Source organism: Salminus brasiliensis, chromosome 10 (genome assembly GCF_030463535.1).
Source record: "Salminus brasiliensis chromosome 10, fSalBra1.hap2, whole genome shotgun sequence".
Lineage (NCBI taxonomy): Eukaryota > Metazoa > Chordata > Actinopteri > Characiformes > Bryconidae > Salminus > Salminus brasiliensis.
The window spans coordinates 16199959-16219670 of record NC_132887.1 but is presented as its reverse complement, the minus strand read 5'-3'; the positions used below and the strand labels follow the sequence as shown (position 1 = coordinate 16219670).

Here is a 19712-nt window from a genome sequence, read left to right as displayed (position 1 = left end):
TTTAAGCAGTGTCCTACCAACACAGATATGATTTCAGTATTGTTATGCATCCCTAATTGTAATTGGTTATATTTATTTACATTTACATGGTTTTCCAGCATTTTTCCAGCATTATTTGCCTGTTCCAACACACCAGATTCAACCAGTAAGCTAATTAGTCTCTGGCATTGCTTTGTGAGAATAATGTGGACTACAGTGGTCAGTGTTAACCTACATCCATTGCTTTGTTCTTGTAACTGTAACAGTAGGTAATGGTGTGTGTGTATGTGTTTGTGTAGGTGTGATGCAGGATTCTCAGAAGTCGTCATCATCAGTAGCGCGTGCGTTCTCTCTGAGCTGGAGGAATTCTGGAGAGCAACCTGGAGCTGGAGCCCAGGAACCCATGCGCTTCCGCAGTGCCACCACCACCGGAGCTCCTGCTGTGGAGAAAGCCCGCAACAACGTTAGACAGAAAGCCTCAGGTCAGAACAGCACTTAGGCTCTTCTCAAGTAATATGCACTCTCTCTGTTCTTTCTCTTTCTCTCTTTCTCTTCTCTCTCTCTCTCTCTCTCTCTCTCTCTCTCTCTCTCTCTCTCTCTCGTCTTTTTTTCTGTTTACCTTTCTCCCTCTTCCTCTCGGTTTCTCTTTCCTTTCTCTACCTTCTATTTTTTTTTTTTTTTTCCAGCCACACACTCACTAACTACACGCGCGCAACTGGCTCTCGACTTTCCCTTTCTGCGTAGGAGGAGATTGCATCTCTGGAGAGCTGCTTGAGTTTGGAGCAGATGCATTTGAGACTGAAGGATAGCTCTTAAAAAACCACCCATAGATATGTGCGCTCGTGTGCACTTGTGAAAAAAGCCACATGAGAAAAAAAACAAAAAAAACACTGTGGCTCCAGATTCCTCATTTTGTTTTGCCTAATTGGATTTCTCCTGCATTCATCTTCAAACAGGCGAGCGTTCTCCTCGCTTTGTTAAGAGAGCCGACCACATCAAATGCTTAGCTGTTTTTGATAGATTCATTAAGAGCGTAATTAATGCTCATTAAAATGCATAAATAGGTAACGCAACGAAAGTGATATTATCTAGAAAGCAAAGCCAGGAATAAAAGTACGCTGCAGAAGGAAGAATAGCAGCTTTCCCTTTCAAAGCTCACCACCAGGCATGACATGAAGTGGCGTCTAAGAACAACAGTAATGTTAATGGTAACGTTATCGTCGCTGGCAGAAAATACTTTAAACTGTCTACTTCATATTACCTGGTTATGTATTAAGTATCAAAGGAAGCTTTGAAGAGACTAAAGGTATAAATAATTGAAAAAGCATTAAATAATTGCTCCTTTGTCATTTCAGGCTGTCACAATTAGGGTATTTTGTACAAGGCTTTGTTTGTGAAACATTCTGTACTTGTTGACTTTGCATTCTTTTGTGACTGTGGTTATGAGTTAGATCACAAATGTTTTTATGCAGTAAGACGACAGGCAGTGATATACCATGTAATACTGCCACTGATTCCCATGAGACCAAAGAGATCAGAAGATATTGACGTTCATTGAATTCCTCTCGGCCACATTGTGTGGCCGGAACTTACTATGGTGTAAGAATGCAATAGAAATCAGAAAAACATTGCTTGTGTTATGTGTAAGTAGTTGTTATTTACTTTTTCATCTTATCCCTGACTATTTCAGATAATCTGATTTTCCTTGTCTCCCACTTCTCCTTTGAAAAGCTCTTTGCAGTATTTTTTCACTGGTGTAGGTTGTGATTGACTTTGCACTCTATTTCTCCCCAATTCTCTCTCTCCTCTCTCTCTCTCTCTTGCTGTATATATTTTTTCTTTTTCTCTGTTTTTCTTTCTATATTTTTGCCTTTCCCTGCTCATTCTTTGGCCAGCTAAGCGAAGCCAGTCTATCAGCAACTGTGTGCATCTGTATGAAGCTTTGCCGGCCACTAAGAGTGTGCCAATGCTGCTGCACACTGTCAGCTCTTTCTTGCCTGGTATCTCTCACAACTCTCACTGCTCTCACAGACTCTCAGGTAACTTTGCACTGTCTCACTTCTCCTTTCAGAGCTTCCTTTTTATTTTCCTCTCAACCTTTCCCCATGCTGTCATCCACTACAAATCTCTCACCTTATTCTGTCAAAAATGTCACATTTACCACACATTATTTTTACATTTGTCATAACAATGTCATATCTTTTATGACTAATAAATGGCATACCATTAAATATCATCTTATTATACTAACAAATTGACTAGAACTATATATGTGTACATTTCATGTACCAACACACCTGTGAGGTGCTTTTTTATTTGAAGTGTATGGGCAATGTCTTATGTCATCATTCCCTCTATATGTCAGACGTGGAAGAGTGTCAGCTGTCTGAATGTGGAGGAGAAGTAGAGGTGGGGGACGGAGACAGTCCTCTTCCTCGCAGCAGCAGCACCTCAGACATCACTCAGCAGCTCACAGATTCCTTCCCAGGTAAACACGTGCACAAACACATTTGCCTTCTTCACTGCCATGAATGCACATTTTAGACCAAGAGCTGAATACCAGAATACAAATAGAGGACTTATTTTACCAAAACCTTTCTAATGTTCTGTTTTTGCTTGTTGTTGTGTTAAACTGTAGGTCAGAGGAGAGAGGACTCTCCAAACACAGGCAGTCATGATGGGGCTCCTTGGTTGTCTGAGAGCAGCTCAGTGGGAAAGAGGGAGAATGAGGCTCCCACGGTCAGTCCTGTACATCCCACTCTTCATAATTTTTCTAGTCAGTTATTCCTTTGTCTTAATCTATTGACGATTGCATGATTACTCAGTGAGTGTAGCGGTCATATATTCTTTGGTTTCTGTTAGCTTGCCGCTGCTGTTACAGTTTTGTATATGCAATAGAAAATTCACCCATATTACCCCAACACTCCTCAAAATATTTCATTCTGTTGAGATGAGCATGTGTTTTTGTAATGAACATCGTTGTCTAATCTCCTTTGATGACTAGTCATTGGCACTCTCTGCTTTTATTGGTTTAAATTTTCTTCACGTTTGACTCAGATCCTGGTTCGGCGGAGCAGCAGTCCAGGAGATCTGGACTGCCCAGGAGATGCTGGCTCCATCAGTTCAAGGTCCAAGCTCCATGAAAAAAGTAAGCGGCTGCTCATCTGTGTCGCGATTCACCAAATATACCCTCTAAAGTCTCTGTAACCAGTCTGTAGATACTAGTAGCAATAGCTTTATTTGGGTTGAAATAAGAATGTATTATACATTGGTATAAAAAGTTAAGAATAAAAATCGAATAAAAAGTCTGTAAACAGAGTTAGCTAGAGGTCTTAGGTTTCAGTTGTTTCAGAAGGAGAAATAAACACAGAATTCAGTGGCTGTAGGGGTTGCCTTTAACTGCTGTAAGGGTTTACCAGACTGTAGTATCTGTCTCTCACTTTCTTTTGCGCTTTCTCTGCAGGCGAGAGTGTGAGTAGCGAGACGTCCAACTGCTACCTCAACGATGCTGATGTCAATCTGCTGACATGGCATGCTGTAGAGGAGGAGCCTGACTGTCCCTCTCCTAATGACGTCAGTGTAAGTGTGAGCGTGGGGATGGCGGCGGACTCGGAGAGCCAGAGGAGCCTGCTGCTCAGTCACACCGAAGCACTTGCAGGTACAATAGCCCAATCCATTAACTGACCAATGGATTGCATAATTTTTTTTTTCTGTTAAACCACCAAATACTTTCCTCTTTTTAAGATACAGCAAAATACACATAGCAGTGTGATACCATGATACCACATGATGGTAGTACTAGTAGTAATTGTATTTTGTCGTATTTTGACTAATTGTCATCGGAATGCTTTCTTTCCTTTATTGTTCAAATACTAATTGTAACACGCATTATTGTAGTTTTAGGACATACTTAAAATGCAATACTTGTGCAATACTTAAAAAATGTGTTAAATGAATGCAGTAAACAGAAAGTCAAACAAAAACTATGCAGTATTTGTTTCAAACCGTCCATTCCAAGACCAACGGGTGTGTTTCAAATCATTATCATTTGAGCAGTTTCTACTGCAGATTTGCATGCATAAAATGGATTTGTGAACTCAGTAGCTTGAGTTCATGATCCAATCACTGGCTCAACAACACTACTGTACAAAAAACAGCCCTAGCATTTTTGTGAGGACAGCTGTACATTTTACATTAAAAGTGCCACAGCATAATTCAATCCATGATATGGTAAAATCCATGTCATGGAACAGTGCCATAATGGTATTCACTTTTAAGTCAATACACCTCCTATCCCTTCCCCTCACCCTCTCCAAGTGTTCACTCTTCTTGACTCCTCATCTGTTAACCTTGATCTTGCTTTCTGATGATCAAGTATACTGTCTGAATTCTTACACTTGTCCACTGTATTCAGTGTGAATCCATTGCTCAGCATGATGAAGTGTGATGTTTCACATCCCATTGTTTTTCTGTGTAACCGTGTCCCTCTGTGATTGTGAATCTTCATTCATTCTCCTCAATGAATTCCTCTCCTCAATTACAGGTTCATTTTGTGAACTAAAGCACCATATGATCAAATGTTAAGTCCTCTTACATTTGATAATGATTCCATTTGTGAATCATCTACCGGCTTTATGAGCAATCCAAGCACCACATGTGTTTCCTGTTGTGATTGACTCTGTCTGTGATTCTCCACCTTGTGCTTCCACCACTGTGTGTGTGTGTGTGTGTGTGTGTAGGTTCTGAGTGTGTCCACTCGCTCCACTCTGCCCCTCTGTCCCCATGCCCCCCTGTTTCTCCTGCCCTGCTGCTGCCCCAGGGCTACAGCGACGGCCCTCAGCTACTGGAGGACGCCATGCACATGCATCATGATCTGGGTATTTCACCAGTTTTCCTTTCCATCCTCTCTCCCCTCCAACCTGGCAGTGCCTCCACTGTCACGTGGTCTTGGTTTGAAATGGATTGGAACTGTGACATTCAGCAGAATGTACAGTTTGTTTTTGTTTGTTTGTTTTCTTTTATTAAAGGAGTCTTTCTGACTTTTCTGACTTCTGCCACATTTTATTGTACAGTGAAAAAAAAGATGTTTTAGATACGTTGCAGAATGTTCATTCAGAAACAAGATCATTCTATGTTCACTGACAGTAGCATCTGTGTAGCATCCAGAATTAAGTCACGGCTAGATTTAACATCCAGAATGCCTTGCATTTGGTCATTAAATCTTGAAGTACACACAACTTTATTGTAAATAGACAAACAGTATATAATATTAAACTCCTTGAAATGTTGATTGAAGCATTTACAGATCCCCTTTGTTGGCTACTTTACAGTTGGCTGTGAAGGGGGGGGTACTCCATCCTACCTTTATTTTCTCTTTTTTTCTCTTGTTTTTTTAATTTCTTTGTTGTTTATTTTACAGACAGCAGTGAATTTCTGGCTGATGACATCAGCATCATTGCAGGTGGTTGCTTGACTGGCTGGCATGCAGATTCTGCCTTTGTGCTCTGGAGGAGGATTTTGGGAATTCTTGGAGATGTTAATAGCATACGCTGCCCTCGTATCCATGCCAAGGTCTTCAGCTACCTGTATGAGCTATGGCACAAACTGGCAAAGGTAATACCAACCTGAAGTATTGGCAACAGAGCCTTACTTGATCGGCCAAGAAATGTTGGATGTGCCAATTTTATAAAATAAGCATTTTTAGCTAATAAGTAAGGAGAACTTTTACCCCACCATTTAACATGTAAACCACATGTCTATTTCATTTGTACATTATCTATAGTAATATAATTGTACAAAAAATACATTTATTTTTTTGCACAAATTAAATCACATTTCAGCTCATTGAATTGTTTTCTGCAACTAAACTGTCTGTGGGTTTTTTGGTTTGTTTTTCTGTCTAACTTGGACTGCAGATAAGAGATAACTTGGGAATTAATGTAGACAACCAGTCAGCTCTGTCCAGAACGCTTTTCATTCCTCCTCTCCGGATGCTGGCCTCCTGGCTCTTCAAGGTGAGATTCTTCCATTAAGTACAGTTAATTATGGTACTTAGTTTAGGACATCAGAATTTCTTATGGTAAGCTCTATAGAACAGAACATTTTCTTTGTTGTTGTTGACTGCGAAACAATTTAACATCTCTTTTGTTTAAATGAGCTTCTGCACTTTTCTCTATATCCTTAGGCCACTATGCTGCCAGCAGAGTTTAAGAGTGGAAAGCTGCAGGCCTACAGGCTGATCTGTGAGATGATGACTAAACATCAGGATGTGCTGCCAAACAGTGATTTCCTGGTATATCTCTACCATGTCATGCACAAGGGGTTTACCAGTGAAGACCAGGTATGTGGCAGCCCACGTGAGCCGTAATATTCCCACCCCATCCACCACTGTGAAAACTGTGTAACACATCAGTATCAGTATGTGGGATATACAATACCATTTAAAAATGTGATATTACTTGTTATTTTATGTTTTTTGATTAAACAATAGATTCTTCTACATTTCTCTTTTTCAAATTCTCAGTTACTAATGATTAAAATTAAAGTACTAATTATTTCCAATCTGTTAAAGTGCTCAGGACTAGCACTTCACAGTCTTAGTATTAATTTGTCTGCAACCTAATGGGATTTATATCATTAAAAGCATTATTTTTTTGCTTATAGTTGATATTTCAGTTTCTTAGTAAACAGAATTGAATGATAGTAGTAATGATGCTTACATGTGTACACCACTAGATGGAGCCAGTGTTTTATGCAGTATGTGTTACTGAACATGTAGCGTTGTGGCTTCAGTATGTAAAGTAAGAAGAGACAGTTATTAATAAATGAATAGTTTATTTACATGATGACAGTAATGAACAATAAAATAAAAAATAAGTTGGTCACAAGATGATGCTATTGTCAGTGCAAAATAATTTCCCTAATATTGGATTAAATGCCAAAATGCTACAAAGTGAACTTTTATGTTAAATTAAATTTTGTAGAATATTTAGATAAATAATAATAATATCGGCATACTGTTAGTGAAGTTGTGTGCAAGAGAAAGGCATATAAGGAAACAGTAAGAGCTCTGATAAAACTCTTTTGCCTAGTTTTGTGCTTGCATGTGTTTGTCCATGCCTGGACTCAAACTATGGGCTTTTCTGCTCTGGCCAAGAGACAAGCTCATTATAATGTTTTCCATGTCATTAAATAATATTGGAGCTCCTGTGGTGTGTGTGTGGGATTAATTAAAGATGGACGGTTGCTGTGTGTGTGATGAGGGACGAGGGACGTGTGTTGGCACTGGGACTGAGTGGGCTCAGAGAGTGCTGCTGCTGTGGCACTCGGCTTTCTTTTGTGGAGTCCACACACAATATGAATCTGCGTGCCAAATCCGGGCGGGTCATAAAGAAGCAGCACAGAGACGGAGAAAGCTCAGGTTTTGCTCCACAGCGGATTCACAGTTTTTGTCTCAGTGGCCGTTATATACGTTATGTGTGTCTTCGTGGCTGACTGACAGCCCTATAATTGCCTATACACACTCACAAAGGCGTGAGGATAGGCTGTTTCCACTGTCACACATGTGAAGCATAGGTAGGCTGCACATGCCACTGACGAACTAGCAGAATGGAAGAGTGAAAGCAGGCTGAGGGATGATGATTACTAGCAGTGGCTTCTCTCCTCTCTCTGTTGTGAAGTGTTTGTGCTCGCTTGAGCTGAAGACCTGTCGCCAAAACCTGACTGAGCCTGCTGTGTTGCGTCCACAGAGAGTGCACACACTGACACACAGCCATGTTCCGCACCTCTCACACCTGGCTCTTCAGAGAGAATCCTGCTATTTCTCTTTCTGGCAGAAATTAAGGTAGCAGAAGCAGACACGTAGGTTATTATGTTAGTATTAATATGTTTAAAATGCAATTATATTAGTTGTTTTTTTTAACTATGAATCAGAAATCAGTTCATCTTTTTAAATGGCATAAGTTGGAAGTTTTTCACTTTTTGACCTAATCGGAATCCGCTACCTGCCCATTACATTGTCAAAATGGTCCAAAATGATTTGGAATAAAATGTTAACTGCCATTGAAAAGTTACAAATGTCTTCCTTCTCCAGTAAAGTTGCTTCAAAGATTTCAAAACACAGCGATGATTTTGTGTACATGGAAAGTGCTTTCTTTACAGTGGTGGTGATTCCTTTTTCCTGTGATGTAGCTTACAGAGGCTTTAAACCCTTTGTGCATCAGGTTCCTGTGGCTATCATTGTGGACAATTCAGACTTGATGGGTTTCCCTAAAACATAGCATTCCAAATCCAGTCACCAAGGGTTTGTTTACGTCTTTTTGGTTTAATTATTTATATATTTTGTAAAATTGTAAAATTGTCCTTTAAAATTATAGAAAAGATAAAATGAAACTTTATACACCCTGCATAGATTTTCGGAAATCCCATAAAGATAAAAAAAGACTTTTACATTCAGGTTCTGTTTCTTGCTGCATTGTCAACAACAAATAGTCGATTCATAGAGAGGGTCAGTTTAAATAGTTTTTATTTAAGTGTCTTTCTGGGTACACTTACACACTTATGCAATCCTGCCTTATGAAATGTGTTTATGGTGTCCTGTTCAAATACGGTCTGTGGTTAATCTTTAATAAGTGCCTTATAGCATATCTTACAGAAACAAAAGATAAGTCTGCAAATCAAAGCCCTGCCAGCAGGTGTTGGGCGGTATAATCCACTGGACGATGCCTTATTGATCAACAGCAGACTGATTTTTATCGCTGTAGCTGGGTCATCTTAACCTCACCTAGTAATTCATTGCGATAGAATCATCTGTCCAGGAATTAGAATACATACACCAATCAGCCATAACAATATAACCACCTACAAGGGGTTTACAAATGAATAACATTTCTGATGTCTTTACAATGCCACCTTGTTGATGTTGTGGAAGCAGGGTCAGTGTACCTTCATAATGGCAGGCCGTGTGGGGTTTTCCCACCATAGTGGTCCAAGCAAGGACAGCTGGTGGCCCATGCATGGGATACACAATATTTATCACGATACATGTAACTACAGACTTTATGTAATTAAACTGGTGTAATTACATAGTTTGTAGTGAAATGTGCAATTGATCAGTGTTCTTTCTGCACTAATAATGTCCTCAATATTTTTAGAAAAGCTTATTGTGTATCACCATAACACAATTTATCATGATACGATAAAATATTGTCATATTGCCCAGCTCTAAATGCAGGCGTTTCTTTCAGTCCCATTTTCACAGGTGAATAAAATCAACCACCTAAACATGCATACATGTCGACCTTTACAAACATTTGTGAAAGAATTGGGCTTAATAAAGAGCTCACTGACTTCCACCCTCAACTGTGAGTGGTATTTTTTAAAGGTTGAGGGGTTTAGGAGCCACAGTAGCTGCGAAGTTTCAGATTGTGCGAAGTCACAGAGCAGGGTCACTGAGTGCGGAGGTGCCCAGTGCATAGTGCTGTGTTCCAAACCTGCTGTTAGAGCTGCAAAGTGGTGTAGATACCAACTCCTTTAATGCCTATGGATTTAGGTATGATGTCATAAAAGCTCCTGTAGTTGTAACCGAGTTGTCCCAATGATTTTCTCCATATAGTGTAAGTGATTAGAAGACTCTTTACATATTGCAGCCCTAGAAGAGTTATAAAGCACAACACACACTTTAGTTTTCTTCTGCTTTGTTGACAGTTGTCACTGTTAACCACCCACCCCCTCCCACCAATGGTCTGCATGTGCCTTTTCACCGCAAACAACATTTTGATTGAGCTTGCTGTATTTACAGCTGCATAATGGAACCGCTTTGGCAGAATTGCTGCTTCCTCCAAAGCATTCATTTCGTCTAATCATCCCGCAGTTTTATGGCAGTTAATTACTACTACTTGCTCGGCATCGCAAAGGTCAATTATTGCAAAATGAGGGTAAAATGTCCATGCGAACTCGACGCTTCCACCAATTTCACATCTTCATCTCAGCAGGTCTCTTTTTTTTCCTTTTCCATCATGCTTTATTGCCCATGTTGTTTCTTTTTTTCTGTTGTGTGTGGCTCTTCTGCCCACCTTTCTTTACAAAGGATTCAATTAAGGGTGTTGAGCATAGCAGATAGCAAGCAGTCATGCGTGGCAGAGATGTGGGAGTGTGCATGTGTGTGTGTTTATTTGTGTGTTTGTGTCTGTAATGTAAAAGCAGTGATCATCTTTCAGAAGTACTCCATAGTAGGAACATGCTGCTTGTCTAAAGTGTGGAGGAAACAATTACCCTTAGGTTTTCAGAATCAGTCTCTTTATTTCACCATACAAGGGATTTTACTTGGTGAGAGCAACATAAGTATGACATGTCACAAGCACACAGAGTTAAGTATTACACTAAGAGAGAAAAATAATCAATGAATAGAATAAAGAATAAAAAGGTATAAAGAGCTGAGAGAGTGTTTTATACTCATTTTATATTCATCATCTTGAAATAACATCATTGTTATTATCTCATTCTCTCTCTCTCCCTCTCCCACTCGCTCTCTCTCTTTCAGGATGTGTTGAACACGATGATCAGGTGGTGTTCACCTCGCTTCTTCTTCCTGGGCCTGCCTGGATTCACCATGCTGGTGGGGGACTTCATCACTGCTGCCACTCGTGTCCTCAGCACTGACTCCTTTGAGGTATTAGTGCCAGTGTTTACACCCTCACACAGACACCCTCAGCTTGCCTCTGTGGCTCTGCACATAGTACACCCTCACACCATCTTCCCTTACCTCTTCCACTCTATTTCTGCTAGTCTACAGACGGTACACCCTCACACAGACACTCTCAGCTTGCTGCTGAAGCTGTACGTAACTAAATAAAGACGTACTCAGGACAGAATGTACAATTTAGCCAGAGATTAGAAAATTGAGCAGATTTTCAAGTTTGAACAACCTTGGGTAAAAAGCATTAGTACAATTGGGCTCCACTTGCTGTATTATGTATATACACACATCTATACATCAATAATGATCTATACATCATTATTATTATTATTATTATTATTATTATTTGTGTGTGTGTGTGTGTGTGTGTGTGTATACACACATGAGCTTTAATAGCTGTTAGGTCGGTAGTAATTGGATTCTGACTTTGGTTCACAGGCTCCAAGGATTGAAGCACAAACGTTGCTTGGGTCTCTGGTCTGCTTCCCCAACCTATATCAGCAGATTCCTTCACTGCAGGCTATACCTGGAACTCAGGACATTGTGGTTGGCAAAGAGGACATAAAGGTATGTTCTGTAGTCAAGAGTGTGTTGGTTGTTGTTTTAGCAATGTGAGATATATTTGTGTGATTTTTTTTGTTTTGTTTTGTTTTTTTCTTTTCTATGTTTAGGACTACCTTGTGAACATTCTGCTGAAGACAGCACGTAATGAGCCATGTGAAGGGGCCAGGTAAACCGTAGCAATTGTCTGTTGAGCTAAGCTACATATATTTAACAATATATATGCTGTCAGTAAAGTCTACTGTCCAGTAAATATATTTTGTCTGTATATATTTTTTATATATTTTTACTGATTAAAATACTTATAATAAAATATTGTAAACCTGATTGAAATATCCATGCGCTGTCTTAAAATTCTATTAGTCTCAAGTGAAAACAAAACACCTCAGTAATGCTCTTGTCGCTGAATGCTATCAAATCCTCACAGCAGTGTTCCAAAATCTTGTAGAAAGCCTTCCCTGGACAGTAGAGACAGTTACTCCAACAAAAGCAGAATAAACTATTTCAGAAGAAACATATCAATATGTATAAATCACATTACTGTAGTACTGATTTTATTTCTTTGTGCTCTGCCAATGGGTGCTGTAGGTGTGTCGCCATCTGCAGTCTGGGTCTCTGGGTGTGTGAGGAACTTGGGCAGGAAAAGATTCACCATCAAGTAAAAGATGCCATCAATGTGCTGGGTGTCACATTAAAGGTGAGGGTGGTTTTTCTATAGTCTATTATTATATAGTCTTTTAGCCTTCTCGGCACAACCAATGATCTCCCTGTGTTCGTGTGTGCACAGATGCATGTGTGTTTACATATAATTAGTGACATACCTGGTAAGGACAATAAAATACTCTCTCTATAATAATAAAATACTGCTGTCTCTCTCTCGTTCTCTCTCTCTCTCTCTCTCTCTCTCTCTCTCTCTCTCTCTCTCTCTCTCTGTTGTGAGAGCTATGAAAAGTGCAGGGACATGGTGGAATCATTTCTAAGCCAATTACTCTCAGAAGATGTATTCCCATTTCTGCTTTTGTACACCCTGCCCTCTCCCCCAAAAATGGACCAGTAATCACTTTTCTGTACAACTTGACATGGAGCATGATTTTTCCTGTATTACACTGCCTTTCAGAGGCATTCAAGAAAGAAAATGCTGAATTGCTTCAAATTCCAAATAACTGAAGTTGAAATTGTGGGTATAGCTGTAGTCACAATCTATTAAATTAAAGACCGACATTTACTAATGTAAACTAAGGATTTTTTCCTGTGTTTTTTGTTAATTGGTTATTATCAGTGAACCCTAAAACATAGATTATTAGATATTAAAATACTGTGCTGCTTAATAGAATTTACACACGTCCATTAAACCTTGTAATAGAACTGTGTATTAGCAAGAACCTGGCGAAACGAATGGATTATGATACAGGGAGTACAATTGAATATATTGCGGTATTGCACGCTCCGAACAGTGGGATCTAAAGACCATCTAGTGGTCAGGGTTTAAACCCAATACAAAAAGAACCACTGTCTGCCACCAGCCTTTGCATGTAAACTATTATGGAAAATCAGTTCTGTGTTTTTGAGAATCGATTCAGCATTACAAAACATAATATTGTAATACTTTGATATATTTCATTCTTCTTCCTTTATATAAATTATTTAATTGTATAACACATACCTTGTAAACTACTCATTATAACTAATAAGAGCATTAGGTACAGAGTTGAAAATGTTGCATTTCACACCTTTCAGATGAGATTTTTCATGTAACATCTTTGCTTTTCTTTCAGTTTGGAAATAAGGTAGTGGCCCATGTAGCCTGTGACATCTTTCAGCTGCTGATTTGTCACTGGCAGCACCTGCAGAAACTGGAACACTCCCTCCCTAAAAGAATAATTGAGGTATGTGGGTCTTTGGACAGGACAAAATATGTGACATAATTCACTTCTTTCACTATGGTGCACAGGCTAAAGATGTTGAAAAAAATGTTCAATGGGAAAGACTTGGTTTCCTCTCCCTTTGTAGATTTTTGTAGCAACCATCGCATTTCTTCTACCCAGCGCTGAACACTCTACAGTGGAGGGAGATAAAAAGGTAAGAGCAGAAACGTCCCAAAGACACTTCTCGATCAGAACTGTTTATGTCCAGGTTCTTAAAATCCAGTCCTGGTAACTGGATTCTGGCATAGTTTACTGTTTTCCCTGTTAAACGCACTTACTAAACCTGGCGATTAACAGATGAGTTGAACCAGGTGCGTTGGAGCTGAACACCAAACTATGCTGGACTCAAAGACTCGGTTGAGATTAAGACTCTGGTTTATTATGTACTTGTGAATGCAGCACATTTGTAAATCCTTGATTTAACATGAGTAGAGATCAGCCTGCATTTTTGTGGATCACATAAATGCTTTGGATCATCCAAAATCCACAGAAATGTATCTGGGACAAACCCTAGCGTCTCAATAATGATAAGCAGTCAATATATAGTGCAGCCCTAGCGTAAGTCCTTAGTGGCTTAACCAAGCCTTATTTTCTCTCCCTTTGTGTTGTAGTTAATGGTGTCTCTGCTACTGTGCCTGCTGGACTGGTGCATGGCTGTCCCTCTGTCCATTTTACTGGAGCCCATCACCATGACTGCCCTGGATGACCCCGTCACTCAAAAAGCCCCCCTATTGGACTACATTTACAGGGTGAGTAATTTCCACATTTTTTTACATTAACAAGCGGTACAGGTCCGAAGTTGACTACTTGTCTTGATGCATCAAATGATGTCTCAGCATATTGTGGAGAGACTGGACATTGTTCATCGATTCCAAACAAAGCCTCATAGTATTGCAAATCCTCTCATCAGCCAGCAAAGGGAAGCTCATATTTAGTCATCAAACACTGATGAGGGGCAGGGTAGGGCACGGCGTGAATGAGATATTAGTCCCTTGCTGTTGAGCAGATGCGGTCGGCCACAGACCTTTGTGCAGATGTCATGCTCAGGGGGAAAAAATGGCCAAATTATTTAAATGCCCTATTGTTCAATTGATAAGCCTGCCAATGAATGCTGAACTTGAGAATTCAACTCATCATCATATGAGAGAAACTGCACCTGGTGCAAAGACAAAAAGGATGGCATAAATGTCATTTATTTTTTCCCCTCTTCACTCTTAGAACTGTTAATCATTTTAGCTAGTCATCATATGCATAGTGGGCTTACTTTATTTTCCTATTTATCAGTAGTGCACACCATGTAGCCTAGTGCAAGCACATAACTCATGCCTTAATTTGCTATTTGATGTCCAGTTAACACAAACGCATAGTTCCTGTGGATATGCATAAGATCTGTTTTGCCTAGATCTAAGCAAAGACTGGCAAGGATAGAATACTCATATGAGCCATGTTAGCTGTTAATAATGTCTGTTGAGACTTGGGGCATCCTGAGATCCCCAATTATAGTTAGAATTTGAACATTTTCGAGCCATAGGATTGTATTTTTTCTTATAATAAACCTAGTTAAAAATTAATCTTCTTGTGAAAGACTGGTGTATGCATTCAGAGTGTGTCAGCCTCCAAATGGCTCTATTTGTGTGCCTTCCCTTGTCCATGAAACTGTTGCTATGCAAAGGAGCTACTTAGTCACCAAGCAAACAGTCAGATGAACCACTAAGGAGCTGTGTAATGCAGCTGCCTTGTTATTTTATTTATTTATATTTAATTTAATTATTTATTTGTATCCTAAACATCCTTTTCATGTTCTAAAAGAATCAGTGGTGCAGCATTTTGCCACTGTTGCATCAGTACAGGTATCATGCATGATAAAATTGTTTTGCTGCATAAAAAATATTCCATTAAGAGTGTGAATGAAAAAATCTGAATCTGGGTCTTACTGTTTTGAACCATTGTTTCTACTTTGGAGACGTGTGTGGTACCACCTAAAGGCAAGTGTCTGCTGTTTTGACACGTGGATGTGATTGATCATCACTTTAAGAGCTCTAAATCCGAACAGAGTCAGTGTTAAACAAGGCTCAGACATGGCAAACACATATATAAAGCACTCAGCAAATGCATTATGTGCACTATGAGCACACGATTCACTTTATATTAACATGCTTTGTTTTTGGCATTTCCTAAAATGATTCTAAGGTCCTGTGACTAATGGGGGCCCTACAAAAGTATGGAGAATTTTGGTGGAATTGTGTAATATCTTTTTATGGTGCCCAAAATCCCTAACAGTGCCCTGCAGAGATGCTGTTATGAAAGTGAATCTAAAAATGTGAATTGACAGAAAAGCCTCTAAAAATGCTTTGCACTTCTACAAACATCAAGATTAAGATTAACAGCAAGATTTCAGATGCTGTGATACAGATTTAAAATAATAACATTAAAAGTATGATATTCAAATTAACCATGATTGGAAAAAGTACAGAGACACTGTTAATGTACTGTAATGAAGGTTTGGGTGCATTGTCAAAATTCTTTGTTAAAAGTCATGGAGCCAAAAACTAAACATTAAATGTAAATGCACAGCAACTGATTGGTGGAAAATAGAAAATCTTAAGACCTTTGACATGTGTAACACACATCTTGCAGATCAACATAATAAAAGAAGTGAAAAGTATATCTCTTAAAAATATAAAACTACCAGCATGCAACTTCAAGAATAAATAAAGTGCAGAAAAATAATACTTGGTTACAGTAACAAATTAGGAATTTTTTTTTTCATTAATTCTTTATCTTTAGATGATATTGCAATTATGCAGTAAGGTTGTTACATGGCATTAGATATTTAAGCAGTAAAGCTAATTTTGTAACCTAGGTTGGTAGGTAGGATCTGATTATGTTTATTTAAGCTGGGCTTATTGTTTGTTTTTGAAAATGAGCCAAGGGATGAAGTCTTAATTAAATCAAACAGAATAACCCTGCTCAGGAACTGTGATAAACTGTGCTAGACCGTGTCTTATGTCCAGCCAACAGAGACACAACCATCTGTTTATGCAAAATTTATACACTGACATACCACATAAGAAATAGATTATTAGTTTTAAATAAACCTTCTTGAGTCGTTTGGCTTAACACAGTAAATAATGTCTTGCCTCCATATGGTGGTCTACTGTTGAGCTCAGCTAGACTAATCCATGTGTGGCAAAATTTGCACTTGTTAGGCATTGCCAATTCCCACCTGTTCTCTAGATTCCCCCCATTGCACAATAGCCCCCAACCTGGGAGGATGAAGGCAAGCACTGCAACATGCAAGGCCAGGAAACACATCTGAAGTTTTCTAAATTCCTCTTAGACCAGTTGTGCCAGTGGTGCACATAATGCTGACCCTGCTTGGAGGAGAGTGCCAGCTCTCCAAGTCTACATATGGGACCTGATAAATGCTCACAAATAACTCTGAACAACCAGATAGTGAGAGGATGAAAGGCATTCTTCTGAACCAGTGACACCATGGCCAATTTTACTCTCTTGGATGGATGACTGTGCTGTTGTTGGGAGTGAGAATCATGTCCCAGTGATGGTCTGTAGTTAACTTAGAAGCCAGTTAGACGCCACTGCACAATAAGCTAGTTTTTTGGACAGGAATTAAGCCTACTTTTTCATAGAAAGAAAATACTAATCCCTGTAAGCCCACAATGTTTGCGTTTAAACAGATGATTTTTTCAGATGACTTTTTCTGAGTCCTTTCTGTGTTGCATTAGTGTACTTTCTATTTTGTATAGGTTCTGCACTGTTGTGTATCAGGCTCCAACCTGCACACCCAGCAAAGCCACTACCTCCTCAGCTTGGCTGATCTGTCCACAGACTACGACCCTTTTCTGCCGTTAGGCCACATCAAGAGTTCTGAGCCACCCCCGATGCACAATTCCACTGGAGACTTTGGCAGCCTTCTTACTGTAGCTGAGGGTAAGCTCCAGGATTTCCTGTGGTTCATGTTAATATTTTCTGTGAATCTCAGTAGATGTGTCCTTGTGTGTTAGTTTATTTAGGTGTATTTCACCAAATGTTTGACTTGTGATGATAGATGATTCCAACAGATGAGCTGAAATACTATAGGGAAGTTTATGTAAAAGTATGTAAAGACTGCACATCTGATGTTCCTCTTCAGTGATACAGAATAGCAGTGGCATTTTTGTGCTTTGTGAGTTAGTCTGAGCTTTTTCAAAAAAAAAAAAAGTAAATCAATCAAATCGTAGCATAATCTGAAATGAAAGATTTCAGAGCCATGCATTAGTCCCCCCCACCACTCAAAGAGAGCCCATTTATGCCAATTATTTAGGAAATTAATTTTTTTCTTTCTTTTTTGACCTTGCCACATCCATTAGGCAACATTTTTTGGCCTTTTTTCCTTCCATCAATACTCAGCATGTCATCATAGTGGTTCTTTCTAGGAGTTTCTTTTTTTCTGTAGCCTCTCTTTTTGTCTCTATTTTTTATCGTACTTGTATATTTTCCGAGAAGGGAGAAAACACTGGCTTTTGCAGTGCTAAAATCTCTCTGTTGATATACCTTTTATGCCTCGACACACAAAACAAGCCCCTGCCAAAAAGCAACTTAAGAGCAGTATCCCTGTACCCAACCTCGTTATTGATTAGTTCACTTCAAAGACCCAAAGTGCTTTTTCTACTTTGATGGAGATGATGGTATTGATGGAACTGTTACCATGTGAGCCTCTTTTTTTTTTCCTCATCTTAATATGTGCTAATCACTACAGTAGACTTCTCCTTTTGAGCTGTCCTTAGCATTTACATAGCTATGAGTATTGCAGTCCTTTTCGCTCACTGTGAAAGGTATGATGCTCATTAAGGCAGCTCTTTGAGTAATTTTTCCCCTCTTCATTGTGGAAACAGAATGGATCTATTAAATGTGCTCTCTTTGATTTGAAGATACCCCTCCCCCCACCTCAAAAAAAAAAAAAACGAATGAAAAACAGACTCCATTTGTAATTAGTACTAAAAGACGGCATTGTGATTCTAAGAGCTGAGTGAAACCTGATTAAGCATTAGACAAGCCAGTTGAAGGAATCGAAATTCACCTAAATGTTGTCTGACCTGTTTTCTGAGGAACTTATGGAAATGTATTTTGTCCTACCATAGAGAAGAAGCGAAGGAACATGGAGTTGATCCCTCTGACCGCTAGGATGATAATGATGCATCTTGTGAACCATTTGGGTCACCATCCACTTAGCGGTGGTCCTGCCCTACTGCACAGCCTGGTGAATGAGAACCATGATAACCCCTATGTAGAATCATCAGAGCTTTCCTCAGAAGTCTTCAAGAGTCCAAATCTTCAGCTATTTGTCTTCAACGACAGCACCCTTGTGTCTTACCTTCAAATCCCTTCAGATGGCTCCCCGGCGAACCCCAGGGAGCATGCCTCTGAGGTCCGTGTTATTGTGCGGGATATCTCTGGGAAGTACTCATGGGATGGTAGCGTTCTTTACAAAACTTTAGAAGGAACAAATCTGCACTGTAGCAGTGGTGGAGACGATGACGCCCGCCACCACCACGCTGACCGTTCCTCCACTTCCTCCAGGCTGAACTCATCTCACACCAGCAGGTGCTCCTCTGCGGTGGAGTTGGAGGATAGTGTTGATGTACTGGACCAGCTGCTGGAGGATCTGGGCATCAGCAGTCCAGAGTGCCTGCCTCAGCCTCACCAGAGACTCACTCAGCCAGCTCCACCACCCATGGGCATGAACCATGACATAGAGGGGGCTATCATGGAGGCCATTCACAGACAGGCAAAGCAGGAGGAGGAGGAAGTAACCTGGAGACGGAGTGAAGACCCCAGTGTCAAAGCGGCCAATCAGAGACCTCCCACTCAGCAGGAGCCCAAAGCACCATTCTACTTTTGCCGGCTCTTGCTCAATGATCTGGGCATGAACTCGTGGGACCGCAGGTATGTGTTTGAGGGGTGTGACCTATGATCATAAATAGAATTACTCAGTATCAGTATTCAGTATTTTCTCTCCCACTGGTGGTCAAAATTTCTGTTACTATGGATTGTTAAATTAGTAGAAGATGAATCTCAAGGTACTAGATTAATCATTTAATATTCTTTTTATTGTTTAATGCAAGATTGGTGGATTACTTTTGCTTTGTACAATTATAGAGTAGAAAACAAATAAAGGAGCACAATGCAAAAGTTTGGCACCCCAAGAGGTTTAAGCTCTTAGACCTTAATTAGCTTGTTAGGGCTATGGCTTGTTAGGAAAGGCCAGGTGATACAAATTTCAAAGCTTTATAAATACTCTGACTCCTCACATCCTGCTCCAACAATTTATAACAATGGGCTTCTCTAGACAGTACTCAGAAAATGTAAATAATGTTGTCTCTAAAAGCAGGAGAAGTCTATAAAAAGATTGAAAAGTCAGTTTGCCGTTTCCTCAGTTTGTAATGCAATGAAGAAATGACAACAGGAACCAGTAATGCCTTAAGCTGAGGTCTGAAAGACCAAGAAAATGCCCCTAGAGAACTGCTTGCAGAATTGAAAGACAAATCAAA

General features: G+C 39.7%; 1 protein-coding gene across 6 annotated transcripts in view; it reads left to right on the top strand.

Annotated features, from left to right (window-relative positions):
• Positions 1-19712, top strand: part of ralgapa2 (Ral GTPase activating protein catalytic subunit alpha 2) — a 107412-nt gene that overhangs the window by 48666 nt on the left and 39034 nt on the right. For 3 of the 6 annotated variants that reach the window (XM_072689477.1, XM_072689476.1, XM_072689480.1), the window contains exons 16-34: positions 279-461; positions 1875-2018; positions 2345-2467; positions 2618-2718; positions 3037-3127; positions 3443-3637; positions 4719-4856; positions 5399-5592; positions 5895-5993; positions 6164-6319; positions 10520-10648; positions 11114-11242; positions 11347-11405; positions 11825-11933; positions 13012-13122; positions 13247-13315; positions 13773-13910; positions 16929-17112; positions 18303-19107. In XM_072689477.1, coding sequence (XP_072545578.1) covers positions 279-461; positions 1875-2018; positions 2345-2467; positions 2618-2718; positions 3037-3127; positions 3443-3637; positions 4719-4856; positions 5399-5592; positions 5895-5993; positions 6164-6319; positions 10520-10648; positions 11114-11242; positions 11347-11405; positions 11825-11933; positions 13012-13122; positions 13247-13315; positions 13773-13910; positions 16929-17112; positions 18303-19107 — 3157 coding nt within the window. The remainder of the gene's footprint in view (positions 1-278; positions 462-1874; positions 2019-2344; positions 2468-2617; positions 2719-3036; positions 3128-3442; positions 3638-4718; positions 4857-5398; positions 5593-5894; positions 5994-6163; positions 6320-10519; positions 10649-11113; positions 11243-11346; positions 11406-11824; positions 11934-13011; positions 13123-13246; positions 13316-13772; positions 13911-16928; positions 17113-18302; positions 19108-19712) is intronic. The other 3 variants (XM_072689479.1, XM_072689478.1, XM_072689481.1) reach the window with 3 other exon arrangements.